This window comes from Pomacea canaliculata, linkage group LG6 (genome assembly GCF_003073045.1).
Source record: "Pomacea canaliculata isolate SZHN2017 linkage group LG6, ASM307304v1, whole genome shotgun sequence".
Taxonomy (NCBI): domain Eukaryota; kingdom Metazoa; phylum Mollusca; class Gastropoda; order Architaenioglossa; family Ampullariidae; genus Pomacea; species Pomacea canaliculata.
In genome coordinates this window covers 15,814,224-15,829,634 of record NC_037595.1, presented here as the reverse complement: position 1 = coordinate 15,829,634, position 15,411 = coordinate 15,814,224, and the positions used below count along the sequence as shown (strand labels likewise).

At 45.2% G+C, this 15,411-nt stretch overlaps 1 protein-coding gene across 1 annotated transcript; it reads right to left on the bottom strand.

The window, feature by feature from the left end:
* Positions 1-1,048: 1,048 nt before the first annotated feature.
* On the bottom strand, positions 1,049-13,298 carry LOC112566153 (gamma-aminobutyric acid type B receptor subunit 2-like; the record flags this gene model as incomplete). The annotated part of the gene is made up of 14 exons (XM_025242137.1): positions 1,049-3,388; positions 4,233-4,460; positions 4,743-4,895; positions 5,100-5,225; positions 6,186-6,293; positions 7,877-7,994; positions 8,710-8,860; positions 9,287-9,379; positions 9,944-10,105; positions 11,005-11,168; positions 11,504-11,670; positions 12,050-12,115; positions 12,580-12,681; positions 13,167-13,298. Coding segments are annotated over 14 exons (1,965 nt in total), but the record flags the coding sequence as incomplete, so codon positions are not given.
* Between the last annotated feature and the right edge of the window lie 2,113 nt (positions 13,299-15,411).

The following is a 15,411-nucleotide window of genomic DNA, read 5'->3' as shown; positions in this document are numbered from 1 at the left end:
TGCAAGCTTGTTAACATGGTGATGGTAATTTTTATGAAATACAGTGAACTAAATTTATCTGAGACTGTTCACATTCTGTCTGGTGTATAGTTATTATACTCAGGATATGTAGTTTGTCTTCCTGCAATACATACAATCATTGTTGCTTGCACTTCTTCCTTCCATGTTGGTTATCTGCTGATTAAACATAATTTTATACTGCTAAGAAAGTGAAATGACAAAATAAAATTCATAACACTGAAATAATTTTTCTGGAAATAGTGTATATGGAAATAATGGTTTAGGATGTACAGCAGTAGAATAAAGTTTGCCAAATCTGTTTTGTACTTTTTATGAGGGCTATGTGCTGGGTTGCCTATGCATTTTGTATGCCAAGTAAATGCAAAATCAATCTTTTTGTCAATTTTTTAGGCATGGTATTATTATTAGTATGGTATATAGCTTATACATGTAAATGATCTGCCATTTAACTAAGCATACCAGTTTTCAGTATTGGGATCATGATGTATTTATGTACAGAGTGGATTTTCTGTATTCAGTAACATTCCACTTCTAAATAAAAACATCTAGAAGCTAATACCTGATTTAGCTTGGTTTTTATGTCTCAGAGTGTGTGCAGCTATTGAACCTGTCCAGGAGAACACTAATGACAATGCATGTTAACAGAAGACTGACAAATATTTTCAGGAGAACACTAGTGGTAAAGTTTACAGTGCAAAATAAATTATCCTGCGTTAAACACATTTGATGTGGATACGGACAAAGTCTCACACAGGTGAACCTTGAAAAGTTGTAGTCATGATGCTATTGACCGTAAAAATGTTCCTGCCTTTTCTCATCAACATAAGAACATTGGCCCCCGGGGGGAAACTGGACACTGAGTGACCGTTATGATGTAACTCTTACCACCCACGTTGACACATTCCTACAATATCCACAGTAACTAAAAATCTGGTCGCACGGTCACGAGCCCCCACCCCTGTTATTGCACAAACAAAAGACTGAACGACTCGGAATTCAACAACAAGGATATTTATTAAACGTGCAAATTAAGTTTGCCAAATCTGTTGTGTACTTTTTATGAGGGCTATGTGCTGGGTTGCCTATACATTTTGTATACCAAGTAAATGCAAAAATCACTCTTTTTGTCTTTTTTTTAGGCATGGTATTATTGCAAGTATGGTATATATATATGGTACATTTAAATGATCTGCCATTTAACTAAGCATACCAGTTTTCAGTAACATTCCACTTCTAAAGATATCAAGAAGCTGATGTCTGATTTAATACGACAATATCGCTTATTTAAAAGGAGTCTTGTACCATCGGTACTTTAATTCCCGTGAAAACCGCAATCCACTCTCACATACACAAGCACATCAACTTAGTGACAGTTGTTACTGCTGCTCTTTTTGTGCAATTTTTTTTCTCGGGTTCTGCACGTTCAAAGTCCACGTACAGAGATTATAAAACCTAGAAAGCACGGTTGCCACACTCGTAGGACATCAGGAGCCTCTACTTGCAACAATCAAGCGACGGAAGCTGGTCTTTGGAGGATGGTCGACGTCGTGGTGGCCAGAGGAACGTTAAAATCTGTTCTGGTTTTCTGTACAGGACCTGCTGACTATCGCCCAAAACATGGCTGGTCCTGTCAGCTCCACCAACGACAGGTACCTGTCAAGGGACAAATGACTGACCGACTGGTACATACTTCCCCTTTCATTAAATGGTCTTTGGCTTGTGGACTCGCCGACAGCTAGCAAGACTGTTTTGTATGTTTTATATATTGTGAAAGATATGTCTCGCTTAAAGTTACCACATGGAAAAAAACTAAATTAATCTTCAATGGGGTTGATTGCATGAGGTGAACAGGTCCTGAGGATTTGTTCATCAACTTCTTCATGTCTGGCTATGTGTGTTTGCACCGCCGCCGGCAAAAAGAAGAAATACCCAAGTTTGAACTTAACAGCACGAATACATAGTGACTGGTCTGTTTACAGACTTCGGTGCTTTATTTTCTCGGTATTGAAAAATATTATGTGAACCAATGAGTTGTTGCCAGATTGCTGAGTATATTGTAGGGAATGGGGAATATTTACAATAGTCAGAAGTACTATGATGATGTCACGAAACAATAAAAATAATTGAAAAAAAATCTTGAAGAGCTGCACTGAGATCAACAGAAAGACTAGAATCTTTCTCAGTAATAACACGTAGAGCGCATTCCACGGGTGGAGATAAACTCAATGCACGAAAGACTACAAACCGACAGTCAGCCATACAAGAAACAAAATCACAAGCAACATCAAGGTGTAACTGTCTTTTGCTTACGGCAGACAATACGAACGACAGTTTTGTTTTCTGTGCCATTTGAAGCTTGTCTAGTGGTTATGTGGATGTTATAGAGAGTAACACTGTGCATGGATCATAAACTACCGCATCTCTAGTCAAAGACACTAGTTAAAGGCGAGGATGAAAGACACTGACCCAAAGCTGCTTCAGGTACACCCCAGGACGGGACAGCACAACGGGTGGTTAGATACTGAAACTACAGATACAAAGCACGAGTATTGTACATAGCTGTCTGAACACTTATCATAGCAGTCACCACACACAACTGCCTGAAGACATTTCACTACAACTATCGTGAACAGCTGCCTAAACATACCTCACAATCATGTACAGCTGCCTGAGCATATCTCATATGATACACAGCTGCCTGAAGACTTCTCACTACAATCATAGTACGTAAGGGCGGTGCCCATCTCCTCTACTTGACCTACTCTTTCAACAGCTTGGTCAAATAAGGCTATTAACTTCCAGGATGTAAATACATGTAGATTAATATAGCCACACTAATGAAACCGATTTGCTGCTTGTGTAGTTTGAGACTAGTCAGACAACTGCACAGATCACGTGACGGGTAATAACAATTACGGGAGAGAAAACTGGGCGGACGGATAAGGAAGGGAGGCTTTCCACATGTCAGTCTCTCCCACAGAGCGATGGGCCGCAGGAAGTGCCATGAAAATCACGTGCACTTCAAATACTTGTGACGTTTCTACACCGGCATTGCGTCATCGTACCACCAGGACACGTCTGGCGCCGTGACGTACACGCTAGCCGTCACACACGGTTGGCCCTGGACTTGAAGTCCTTGTCCGTTTGGGTTTGAGTCAAGCGCTTGGCGGGACTAGGACCCGATGGACGAGTCTGTCTGAGATGGAGGAGCCAAAAGCTGCAGGTCACGAGTTGAGCGAGTGTGGTGGGCAGCTTGTCCGCTCATGTTGCTGCAGTCGAAACTTTTGGCCGTGACCTCTCTGGCTGCTATGGTGTGCACTGTAGTCTTGTTGTCATCGTCCACTCGGTTGTGACGGTAAGTCATTACCTACAAGACAATCAAAAGTGTCATGTTATTGGCATACAGTTATCTCGATCATCCATGTCAAGCATGATAACTTCGGGCACACGATCAGTCACAATTCAAGCTCCGATCAAGATTAAAATTTCGTCACGTGTTCAAGTGCCGGTGGCTGAAGGCGAGAAAACAAGGAGGCACAAAGAGCAAGACTGTAGTGTTCAGTGTCATGTCAGTCAGACAGCAGATGAACTGTGAAGGTTTCTATTTGACACCTCAGTCTAGACACCAGTGACTTATCTGACGTGACAGACATGGCTGCTACGTACCGAGGAGACAGCGAGATAAGGAAGGCGCTAAGAGAAGACTGGTCATCAAGAGTTGTAAAGAGTAAAAAGTAAAGAGTTGTTAGCAGCAGCAGCAGCAGCAAACAACAAACAACAGATGCCCTATAGCACGCCCCTACTAGAGGACACAGAACGACACAAAATTAACCTACAACAGGAAACTTCTAAATGCAGCATTCATGTTGCCTTCTCTTCTCTATGTGCACAAATGTCCACAACAAGCTATATATGAGATTGTACAGGGATTACAAGTAGCTTTATGCGTGGAAAAGGTAAATCAGGAACACACAGGTCATCTTTCCGTGGTCCGACGCCAAGACTATCTCTTGAACGTCTCTCCCTCACCCAGGATACAACAGCACAGCACACAGCACTTTCATGTCTAGCTCCACATACAACCATACAACATGACCGACAAACAAACATTTAATTGGCGTCGAACTGTGCAGATTAGACTCACCCTAACCCTAACCCCCACCTTGACCTCACATATGTGCAGAACACTGCTGTGGTTTCCCGTCACCTACTTTCGGCACAAAGATGAGGCACTGGGTGACTGTGGTGCCCAGCAGCACGAGCGTAGAGTTCAGGAGGTGGCGCAGGTTCAAGGACGAGTCCACTGTCAAGGTCACGACCACTGCCAGGATGGAGAGGAGCGCCACGTTGTAGATGCACAGGCCGATGAACTTGGAGTCATTCAGCTCGGGGTAGTGCACCTGGTCAACATGCACGGCTCTGACGTCATCACATGCAGCCTACAGGACAGGACGTGACTTCATCATATGTAACCTACCCAGACAGACTGTGACGTCATCGGTGATCTTGCCACTACGGTTACGTCACAAGTAACAAGTAACAGCGTCTTGGAGATTTCTTGGACAGCGATGCCACAACATCGCCATGGTAACACAGTTTAATGTTTCAAGCACTTGAAGAAGGTGATGTAAAGACTGCCTGCAGTCGTTACATTAACACACACTCACACTCACACACACTCACGCACACAGACGGACACAAAAACACACACACACACGTACCTTACGAGTCTCCCAAGCCAGGAACGTGCCCAGCAACAGCACGAGTGCATGCAGGCCGTACAATGTACCCAGGAAGTAGAGTTCGCGGTCCGACCGGCAGGTCAGCTCACAGCGTTGCACCATCACCAACACCACGCCGCCCGCTTCACTCTCCTACGCATGCGTACACTGGACAGTTAAGAGGGGTGCGCACGCACGCACGCACGCACGAACCTACGCGCCCGCAAACATGTTTGCAGTTATTTTTATTTACAAACAAATGGCAAGGCAGACAGTTTAAGATAACAGGTTAGATAGGAGGACGTCACATTCTAGTGAGTGCGTGTGTGTGTGTGTGCTATATTCACGATCCCTGACCTCCACCGTGGTTGTCCTGGTGACCTGTAGCGTGCGGGGGTCAAGGATCCACCAGGAGAGCAGCACGAGGAGGTTGATGAAGACGAGAGCGGCGACGATGGCCAGCAGATGACCGTCATGCATCACCTGCACATGACAACACAATGAGGTGACGCCGGTGTGGTCAGTCCATTACCATGACATCAGGTAGAGATCACTGTGTGCCATCAGTCACATTTGTGTCAGGACACGGTCACGCCATGCAAGTCGGCAAAATTGTTGAATCAATCAACACAGCGCACAACATACGGCAAGACACAACAGATGCATCATATCGCCAGTACAAAGAACATGTTGTCAGAAGACACGACACACTCACATTATAAACAACATCCTCAACATCAGATGGCCCGAGAAGATCTCCAGTACAGACCTGTGGGAGAGAACCAACCAAAAACCTGACATCCAAGACATCAAGAAGTGGAAGTGGGGCTGGATTGGTCAAACCCTGCGAAAGCTTGCTGACATTTTAACGATAAAAGCTCTAAACTGGAACCCAAAGGGGAAGCCTAGGGTCGAGAGACCCAGACAGACATGGAGGAGATCGGTCCACGGCGAGGAGAAGGCAGCGGGTATGACATGGTCCCAACAGAAGAAGGAAGCCCAGAACCGTATCCTTTGGCATGGTGTGGTTTCGGCCCTATGCTCAGGCCTGACGAGAGGGGGGGGGGGGGACAGGGGGTCTGGTGTACCCGGGCCCGCGGCTGTCAAGGGGGCCCGGCCTTGGTCAGTGGATTTTTTTTTTCTTCTTCTCCTTTTCTTTTTCTTTTAAAGAAAGGTCTAAGGACAGAACACCCAAGCATTACACATGCAGAAGTTGAGTTTGAGTGTAGATATTGAGATTCGAATTGTAAACATACATTATATACTGGAAAAATAATTTACGATCACAAGTACAAGGGGCCCGGAGAGGTCTGTCCCGGGGCCCGGGCTGGCTCTCGGCGGCCCTGCCTATGCTCCACTGGGGGCAAACAGGACTAAGAAGAAGCGAATCTCTGCCACCTGCTACCAATTATAATGATCTCATCTTCACTACCCGCCACGTACCCGCCTTTGCACCTTGGTGCTGGTGAAGATGACGTACACTCGCCAAGTCTTGGCGAAGAGTGAGGCGAAGGCCAGGGACACGCCCACCGCCAGCAGCGCCGTCTTGATCTGAAACACAAAGCACGACACCTCTGATGTCACTGCACGTGACAACACATCCCCTTCCGGTGTTTACAATGAGGCTATGAGTGCAAATGTGATTTAGCTTCGTCCAGAGCTGAAACTCACCAGCACTCTGGAGAGCCGCCAGTGCCTCAGTTTGTTTGTGACATGCATGTCTTGTTGTGTCGTCGCAAACATTTCGCATGAAGGGGAAGGTCACTGATGAAGATAGATAACTAACATTTACGCAGACAAGAACAGAAGACGACCCAAGATTGAGCCTTATGCCAAATTTCACTTCACTTGGATGCAACATTTGGTCTTTAACTGCGACTCTCAGAGTTCTGTTCGAGAGAAAGGGCTGAGGGAATTGGTTGTAGTTGTTATTAAGATTGTAAAACATTATTTTGATGGGCAGATCATGATGAATAACATCGAAAGCTTTTGCAAAGTCTATCAAGGGCTGCAGTAAATTAATTAACGTTTACATTGTTTAACAACTGTTTTGCTAGAGATGTTAGTGTTGTGTGTTTGGGTCTACATCCACTCTGATCAGGGTGGAGAACTTTGTATTTTATTAGGTGAGTTTGGAGATGGGTATGGATGCTTTCCAAGAGTTTGGAGAGTGATGAAAGAATTGAGATTGCTTGATAGTAGGATTGTATACGTCGCTTGATTTATGAACTGCGATGACTAGTTTGTTTTAGAAGGGTTGGGAAGTGGGATGTAGTTCATGTAAGTAGTCAGCATTTCTGAAGTGACCGGTGTATTTTGTTGTTAATGTTGTCAGAGCCTCTGGTGCTTGTTTGTTTTAGCTATGTAAGTGCTTTGTATATATCCAATACCTCCAGTAGGAGAATGTTGAGAGCTGTGTTAATATTTTTTGAGCTGTAGAAGATTTGTAATTCGAGTAAGTTGCTTTGTTTTGACTTATCACTTGAATCAACTCTACTCGCGATGGACGCAAAGTAAGAGTTTAGTGCATTAGAAGAAACTGACAGAGAGCAAGCAGCTGTCAAATAAATTAAAAGTATGAAATTCATAGCTTGCGTCTAAAGGAATGTCAAACTGTCTCTACAAGATAATGAAGGGCGGTCTCTACAGAGACATGAAGCTGACATGGTGCACCTCCATTCAATAAGAGCGGTCCGGTGGCGCAACGGTTAGCGCCTGTCACCAATACAGTGAAGGTTGGCTGCCCTGAGTTCATTTCTCGTCTCGGGCACGCTGTTCTTTCTCTGCACGTGGCATCTGTTTACAGGGCTGGCTGCATGGCCGTAATATAACCTTAGTTACTGACACGGCGTAAAACACCAATTCCCCCCCCCCTCCATTCAATAAACAGAAAGAGAAGACAGACATTTGCATAAAAACAAGAGAATGTAAAGAGTGGGGGTGAGTTACATAAGTAAGAAAGTCACCTTCCACACAACACCACAGACTGAATTGTCAAGGAGTGAAGGGGTCAATGCAAACGATGGCTTGTTTAGCGGAAGTTACAGCAGAAAATCTTGCTACTGAAGCTGTTGGCGTCCTCTTATTAGTGTGAACAGCGACCAAGTAGACCAAGTAGTGTTAAATGTGTTTACCTCACAAGCCAGGACTCCATGTTCCCCTCCTGCATCTTGCACGAAGACGGAGGAGTAGGTGCACACGCACCCCAGCAGGATCACGTTGTTGAGGCGAGGAGACGACATCTTAACGAGTCTGTGACGTAATAATAGACAACGATAGTACAGACCGACCACTAACTCAGACAAATAAACAACAAACATTTTACTTCTAACAACAGCCATAGAGAGTAATTAGCCGATGTTTGTGAAAAACATATTAGAAACTGGCAAAGTTCCGACATGGTTGTACATAATCAAAATAATGTATAGACAGGGTTAGTCAAATGAATAGATGGTTGTAATAATCAGACGAATAGACAAGGTTGTAAAGAGTTATATGTATAGATATGTACATACAGTTGTAAATAATCATATATATATATAGATATGTGTAAATAGTCACGTATATAGTTATATATAGATAGCTGTAAATAGTCAAGGCTGAGTTGCAGATTTGCATTAAATGTCTATCTTCTGTGCCGCCGAGAGACTCGTAAGTAATTTTTTTAAATCTGCCTGGCGATGCGAGACTGTAAACGTTTACAGTTTAATAATTGTATCAAACTAATGACAATGACCAACTTTATTAATCCCAGTGTCCAATTACACTCAGGAGGTGTGCTCACTTACAGTCTGTGGTTTTCTTCAGGCTCTTGGTGTACTTTCTTCACCTCTTCATTCTTCACTTAGCTGACACTCTAACTCACATTCGACTTTATAACCTGTAAACATGCAGCTACTTTCTTTCACCCTCTTTCTTTCTTGACAGAGTTGTCTGACCTTCACTAAGTTGTTCCAGGTTCTCTCACCTGGCATTCCTGAGAACGATGTTAAAGGCGAGGAAAGCGCAGGTGAGAAGGACACCGAGGGCGGCCAGGACACACGTCGTGACGTACAGAGGCAAGGACAGAGTGACGTACTCCGTTCGTGTCATTGTAGAGTCACGGGGTGGTAACCCACCTGCGCAACACAACACAGCACGCAACTGCTACATTAACCCAGAATACACATTCCCGTCTGGTATTCACAACGAGGCTATGACCCAGTTAGTGATAGTTGTGACGTACCTGGTTATCAGCCATTTGTGTTCAGTAAACTCACTCAGGATACAGCGTCGCGACATGTATCGAAAAAAAGTCGTAGGTGTGACAAAAATAAATCTTACTAGTTAGACGGCCATTGAGAATGTTAATATCTGTTAAAGAAAGAAGCTGATGATTGACGTGAAAGACGATCACAGACAGACAAAGCTTACCTTGCTGTTTTTTGCACCTGTGTATTCATGATGTAAGAATGTATGTCTGCGCGGCCTGCATGTGTGTGTGTGTCCAGCTACCTCCGTCATCCCATCCTGTCTGATGTATAAACACCAGAAATCAGACTAACCTTCCCACAGCAATGGCGTGTCTGTGGACCATTCCAGCCGCTGACCTGTGGGCCTCGTGGGGTTGTACACACACACCGTCTGCTTCTCCCCTCCTGGAGAGTTCAAATTATATTATCACTGCGTACAACTCACGGTGCAGTCTATGTGCGCTCATTGTGCAGTTACTGTGCTTTCAGCAGGCAGGTAGTCTTTAATTTGACTGTCTTTAGTCATCGTGGTTAGAGCCGAGTTGCCAGTCACCATTACGAAGTCCATGCCGCTAGTCTTAGTTATTGTCACTGGACAATACTCAATGATCAAGATGTGGAGGCCTCCTTGTACCGCCAGACAGCATCATGAGAAAAGATTAAACGGCGCACAGTTATATGTCACACAGTTACACGGCGCACAGTTACAAATGTAAGAAGGTGATGGAGGGCGATAGCTGTGTTACCATGACAACACAACGATTCTGGACGCCACTGACTGCAGTAATTTAACGTTGAGACTACTACTTTCAGGTCTGTTGTCAAAGAATAGTCACGTGGAAAAGTGAGAGTACAGTTGCCAACACTGTACACCACACTACATTATCTACCTTGTACATGTCTCACACTCATCATCTCTCTGTCTTGTACACGGCTCACACTAACAGACCCACTAAACCATCTGCTTACCTTGTACACGGCCCACACTGACCAGACCCACTGGGTCACCGTTGGCGTCGAAGGTGATGGGTCCCCTAACGCCAGTGAAGGAGACTTGCAGCAGGTTGTTGTACAACATCCGGGCCATCTCGCTGTTCTCGTAGGTGAAGTCTTCCAGACCCTTGCTGCTACCTGCAAAACAGAGCCACATGAGACAGGTAGATATGAGATGTACTGAGACAGCAAGACACAAGACTTCAGCAGAAGTAAACCACACGGAACAGGGGACAGCAATACATGAGACTGAGATACGGGAACACAAGACAAGCAAGAGGAAACCACACGGGACAGCAGGAGATGAGACTAAGGTATGAAAACGTGAGACTGGGATAGGAGGACAGGAGACAGGACAGCACAAAGATCACACTAGCCTGTTTTCTGTCATGATGTAAATACTGTAGTTATTTCCTTATATATATATAGAAAAAATATGTATTTTTCTACAGCAGTTCCAGGAGTTAGCCACATCAGACATTTCCGTATGTTTATTCAGGAGGTGTGGTCAGCTGATTTGCGCCTTTGGTGAAAGGCACTCTGGCCTCCCCACCCACACACACACATACACACACACTTTCCCGGAAAGCGAGGAGTGAAGCAAGGAGCTTTCTTTGTTCTGTTTAACATCTTTCTTACGGTGTGTTAGCAAGTTTACTGCCTGTAGCTTTTTCAAGGTCTTTGAAGATGTACTTTCCTGTATAGATTTTCTTGAAATACTCTGGATATCATAAAGGAATCAAACTAATTTGTAGTTCTACGTCTGTCTCATTTTGCTTTCAATGAATGCAATGGCTGTGTATCACAAGGCAGAGCGGAACGTTTTTGAAAAATTTCCTTGCTTTTTACATCATCTTAAGCCACGTAGTAAAACTATTTTTCTTTTTGATGTAATTAGTTTTTCTTCAAAATTTTCTGGATTCCTAAAGCAAAGGCTTCTTCTTAGTCTTTCTAAATGCACGCGCAGCTCATCGATCAGATTCTCAGATATTTCTTAGTTCATTTGAACTAGACCACTGAGTGGCACCGACACTCGCCTGTCAACTGTTCCTGTGTCCGGTTGAGTGCCAGAGCCAGGGCCCAGACGGCGTCGTAGCCTTGTGAGACGATCGTGTCACCGGGCAAATGGCGACCACCCGCCGCAGCCTTATAAGCGGCCGTGAACTCCGAGGGCAGCCAGCCTGAGATGGCGCGTTCAGAGCTGAGACAGACAAATAGACAAGAGACAGAGCTGTTTGCTAATTATCATTGAATTCTTTGGAAGAATTTATTCGTGATTTCTCTCTCCCAAAACACTAACCTGTTGCTTCCAAAGAGAGAGAGAGAGAGAATCAAAGAAAGAAACGCTGAAAAACACACACACATACACACGCGCGCGCGCGCACGTGAGCATACTCTCGGAGTCATCTGGTCTGATGTACATGATCTGACATTATATTACATCTCTTTATCATCCATCCCCACCAGATCATTGCTGTCACACAACCACCACACCTACCCGACCACCACCATTACATCATCATTACACGTGCCTACCGGGGGTTGATGGACAGGATGCCGGTATCAAAGTGACCCTCCACGGCCTCTATCAGTTGCCCGGGGCTGCAGTCGACTGCTGGATCCGCCATCAACCACCACCCGGCGTCATACCACCCGGGCAGCAGCCACACCACCCGGGACCCGTACAACCCCACCTTGTACGCCTGCAACAGGCAGACAGACACAACGCCACACATACACATGCATATACAGTGACGCAGACACAAAAGCGCGCGCACACACACACCTTCATTCATCGGCACAAAGAAAGAAGATGCACGTGGCGTAGCATTCCGGCTGAAAACAATTCAATTTAGCTTTGACTGGGTGTGCGTTGGGTGTGTCGGCATGTATACGTGTGTGGATGAGCGTGCGTGTGTGTGTGTGAGAGAGAGAGAGAGAGCGAGATAATCAAGGTGTATGTTGCAATTCCCACGGGGAACGAAAAGCTGTCAGAAGCTAGAACCACACGGGGGAAGTAGGGGGGAAGGAGAGGGAGGAAGATGGAAAGAGATGGAGGAGAGCTCAGAGTACTATACTTACCTCGCAGAACACTTTGCGGGCTTTGTCCTGGTAAAATGCTCCCACGATAATCCGACAGTCATTGTCCTGACATCAGCAGGAGAAACACATCGTGTTACTATCGCAAAGTGTTTTATCGTTATCAGTCTTTGTCAGTTTCTGCTACAACAGTCGTGTCCCTCAGACTAGAAGTCTTTCCATATAGCTTCAGGGCTATTCCCAATTAGTCAAAAGCTATTTCAAAGCATGTAGTCCACAAACACGTGACCAACAACAAAACACTGTTTTTTTTCACCATGACAACAAGTGTCGATACTGGAGAACACGTGGCTTTCTTGCCGGTATGGATAAGGACAGGAAGACCGGACAGACGAGATGATGACATCTATCGTCTTGAACACGCGCACAGTCTCGAGTTGCTTTAGGGAAGCAGGCATTTGTTTCACTCTGTCAGGTGTCATGTGCTACAAAGTCTACACCGCCATTAAAAAGAAACTTTTGAACACATTCATTGCCTGATGCCACGTGGAATCTAATGGCAGAGGACTAACCTTCAGACTTTTCACGTGCGGTGTGGGGTCATCCATAAAAATTTCGGACCTGATGATGGTGATGTTGGCTTCTTGCAGTAGGCGAACCAGGTTCTCCGTCGTCTGGAGATAAAAGACCGAGGGCGCATGTGTGAACTAGAGCGAGTAAGAATAAGTGCACAGGTGCCGCATGAGTAACTAGGTAAGACAGAAGACACAACACCTGACAGGTGAGCCAGAGCGAGTCATTAATGTATACACGCCGCATGTCTGACTAGGTAATAAGGTTCCTGAGATGAGAAGCAATCCTTGACAGGGGACACAATACCTGATAGGAGAGGCAACCCAGCCAGAGAGAATAGATATACATACTCTCTTTTTCTGTCCCTGACAGGGGAGACAGCAGACGGGAAAGCTTTGGTGAAACACAATGGAAAACATGGCACATCTCAGGGATTTTTAGTAGCACGTGACAATCATGTGACAGTAGTAACCTCATCACTTTCATTCATGCTTCAGTCTTTCCATCAACCATTTTCTGCCTTCCTTTATCCTCTTAACCTTCTTAGTAAGATGACGAAAGCTGTAGGAGAGTGAGTTGTACTCACGGCGGCGAAAAGATCGTAGGACTGGTGGATGGTGGCCACCCGCCGCCACCCGAAGGTCTGCAGCAGCAGCAGGCGAACAGGGTTGGTTTGTGTGTCCGGCGCTGTCACGCGGGCGAACAGTGGGAACTTGGCCTTGTCCGACAGGGCTGGTGACACCGACAAATAGGACACCTAGCGGGACAGGTCACAATTCACACATCACTGTGACACATGTCACACCCAAAGTTTAACATTAGGTACAGTGGTGAAAGACAAACGGAGATCAATTATTGGATGGAATTATACACTGGATAGAAACACTATCTGGAAACACGGTGTATGAGATGGCTAAAGCTCTTAATTATCTCCACATCAAGTCACTGAACATGCGTGTACACATCTACAAGAATATACAAACAGACACGTTCAGACATACAGGGTGTCCAAAAAGTTTCGCCCGATTTTATATTGATAACGAATGTAGATTTTTCTGACATTCGCAATGTTATTACCGAAAATTTTGCCACAATCGATGTGGAACTGTGCCAAAAGGTCAGTCGCAGTGTTGCATCACGATTGGTTTCTTGTATCGAACACAACGGAGAACAATTTGAACCATTCCGTTAGTATTAATTTTATCATTGTTTCTTTCGTGTGCGGACGTTTTGCCGGCGGACGTTTCTCCGCCGGACGTTTCGGAGCCGGACTTTTTGTCGACTGGACGTTTCTCCGCTGGACGTTTCGGAGTCGGACGTTTTGCCGACTGGCTTTTCGCCGCCGGACGTTTCGCCGCATTATGTCAGAGAGAGAGAGAGAGCTTACTTACTTCTCAAAGAATGAAAGTAACTACTAGATTACACAATAATTCTTTATTTCAAACAAATTTTACACACAGACTTCACAGACAGTTCACTTTGATTGTCACAGATTATGCGCAACAGCTTTGAGAAAAAACATTGATACAATGGCGAGAGAAATGTGTGAGCTAACGGTTCACATGAGGAGGGATAGTGAGAGAGAGTTCACTGATACATTGCTACAATGGCGAGAGAAATGTGTGAGCTAAGGGGCGTCCCACACTTGACTTCGGCTAAAGGTCCCGCGTGAAATGCCGAAATGAAGTGCCCCGCGCCGAAACGTCCGGCGGCGAAAAGCAGGTCGGCAAAATGTCCGACTCCGAAACGTCCAGCGGCGAAACGTCCAGTCGACAAAACGTCCGGCTCCGAAACGTCTGGCGGCGAAACGTCCGTCGGCGAAAAGTCCGTGTACCGTTTCTTTCGTATTGATCATTGTTACATCTTTGGTTCATTCATAGTTGTCATTGTGCTCGTAGTTCTCATTCATCATTCAATAAAATTCATTGAAACCATACATTCGTTTATCTTATAAAATCGGGCGAAACTTTTTGGACACCCTGTACATAGATGTGGGGAAAACGATTATGGTCACTCAGTGTCACAGATTAGTCCATGTCTAACGGCCTTTTGTAAGCTGCACTGTAGGCTGTGACTGCTGTACTGTAAGGTGTAACGGCTTGTAAGGTGTAACTACTGTGCTGTAATCTGTAACTTCTGTAGTGTAGGCTGTAACAGGAAGCTGTAATGGCTGTACTGTACGGTCGAGTAGTTTGGAGGATCGATACGCGAAGCACGTGCCCAGTGTGTGAAAGCCTAGCACATGCATTAGTCACTCACAGACGTTAGTAACACTAGTCCTTGTCACATCACAAACTGTTAAGGTGACGTCACACAGTAGTTTGCTCCAAGAGTTGCGGCCCATGATCAGAAAATATTGGGAGAGTTAAACAGAAGACAAAGTGAATTAATTCCATACATTGTTAACCTCACACAGTGTTGGTTGTACATCAACACGACGCCAGGAGATGTAATGATGTTTCAAGAGACTTTTCTGACAGTTAGCCTCACGCGCGGAGGGCAGATGGTGGGACACTCGGCGCTCTGGTCGAATGGTTTGTGAAATGTCAAGTACGGGAGCGGGATGTGCCAAAGATGGTGTGAAATGTCAAGTACAACAGGAAGATGGTGTGAGAAAGGGAATGTTCTAGTCGATAGCCTCTTGCACAGCTGAAAGTTTAAACAGCGACTGGGTTGTCATCACCACTGTACACAACAAGCATAAACAGTAATCTCCCTTAGAGTGGAGTCGCCTTCGAAATACAGGATTGGAAGACACGTGTCCTGTGGTATTTACTTGTTTTCCTTCTCAGTGTGTCTAGTCTTATGTCTGTGGTGAACACGAATTTGTT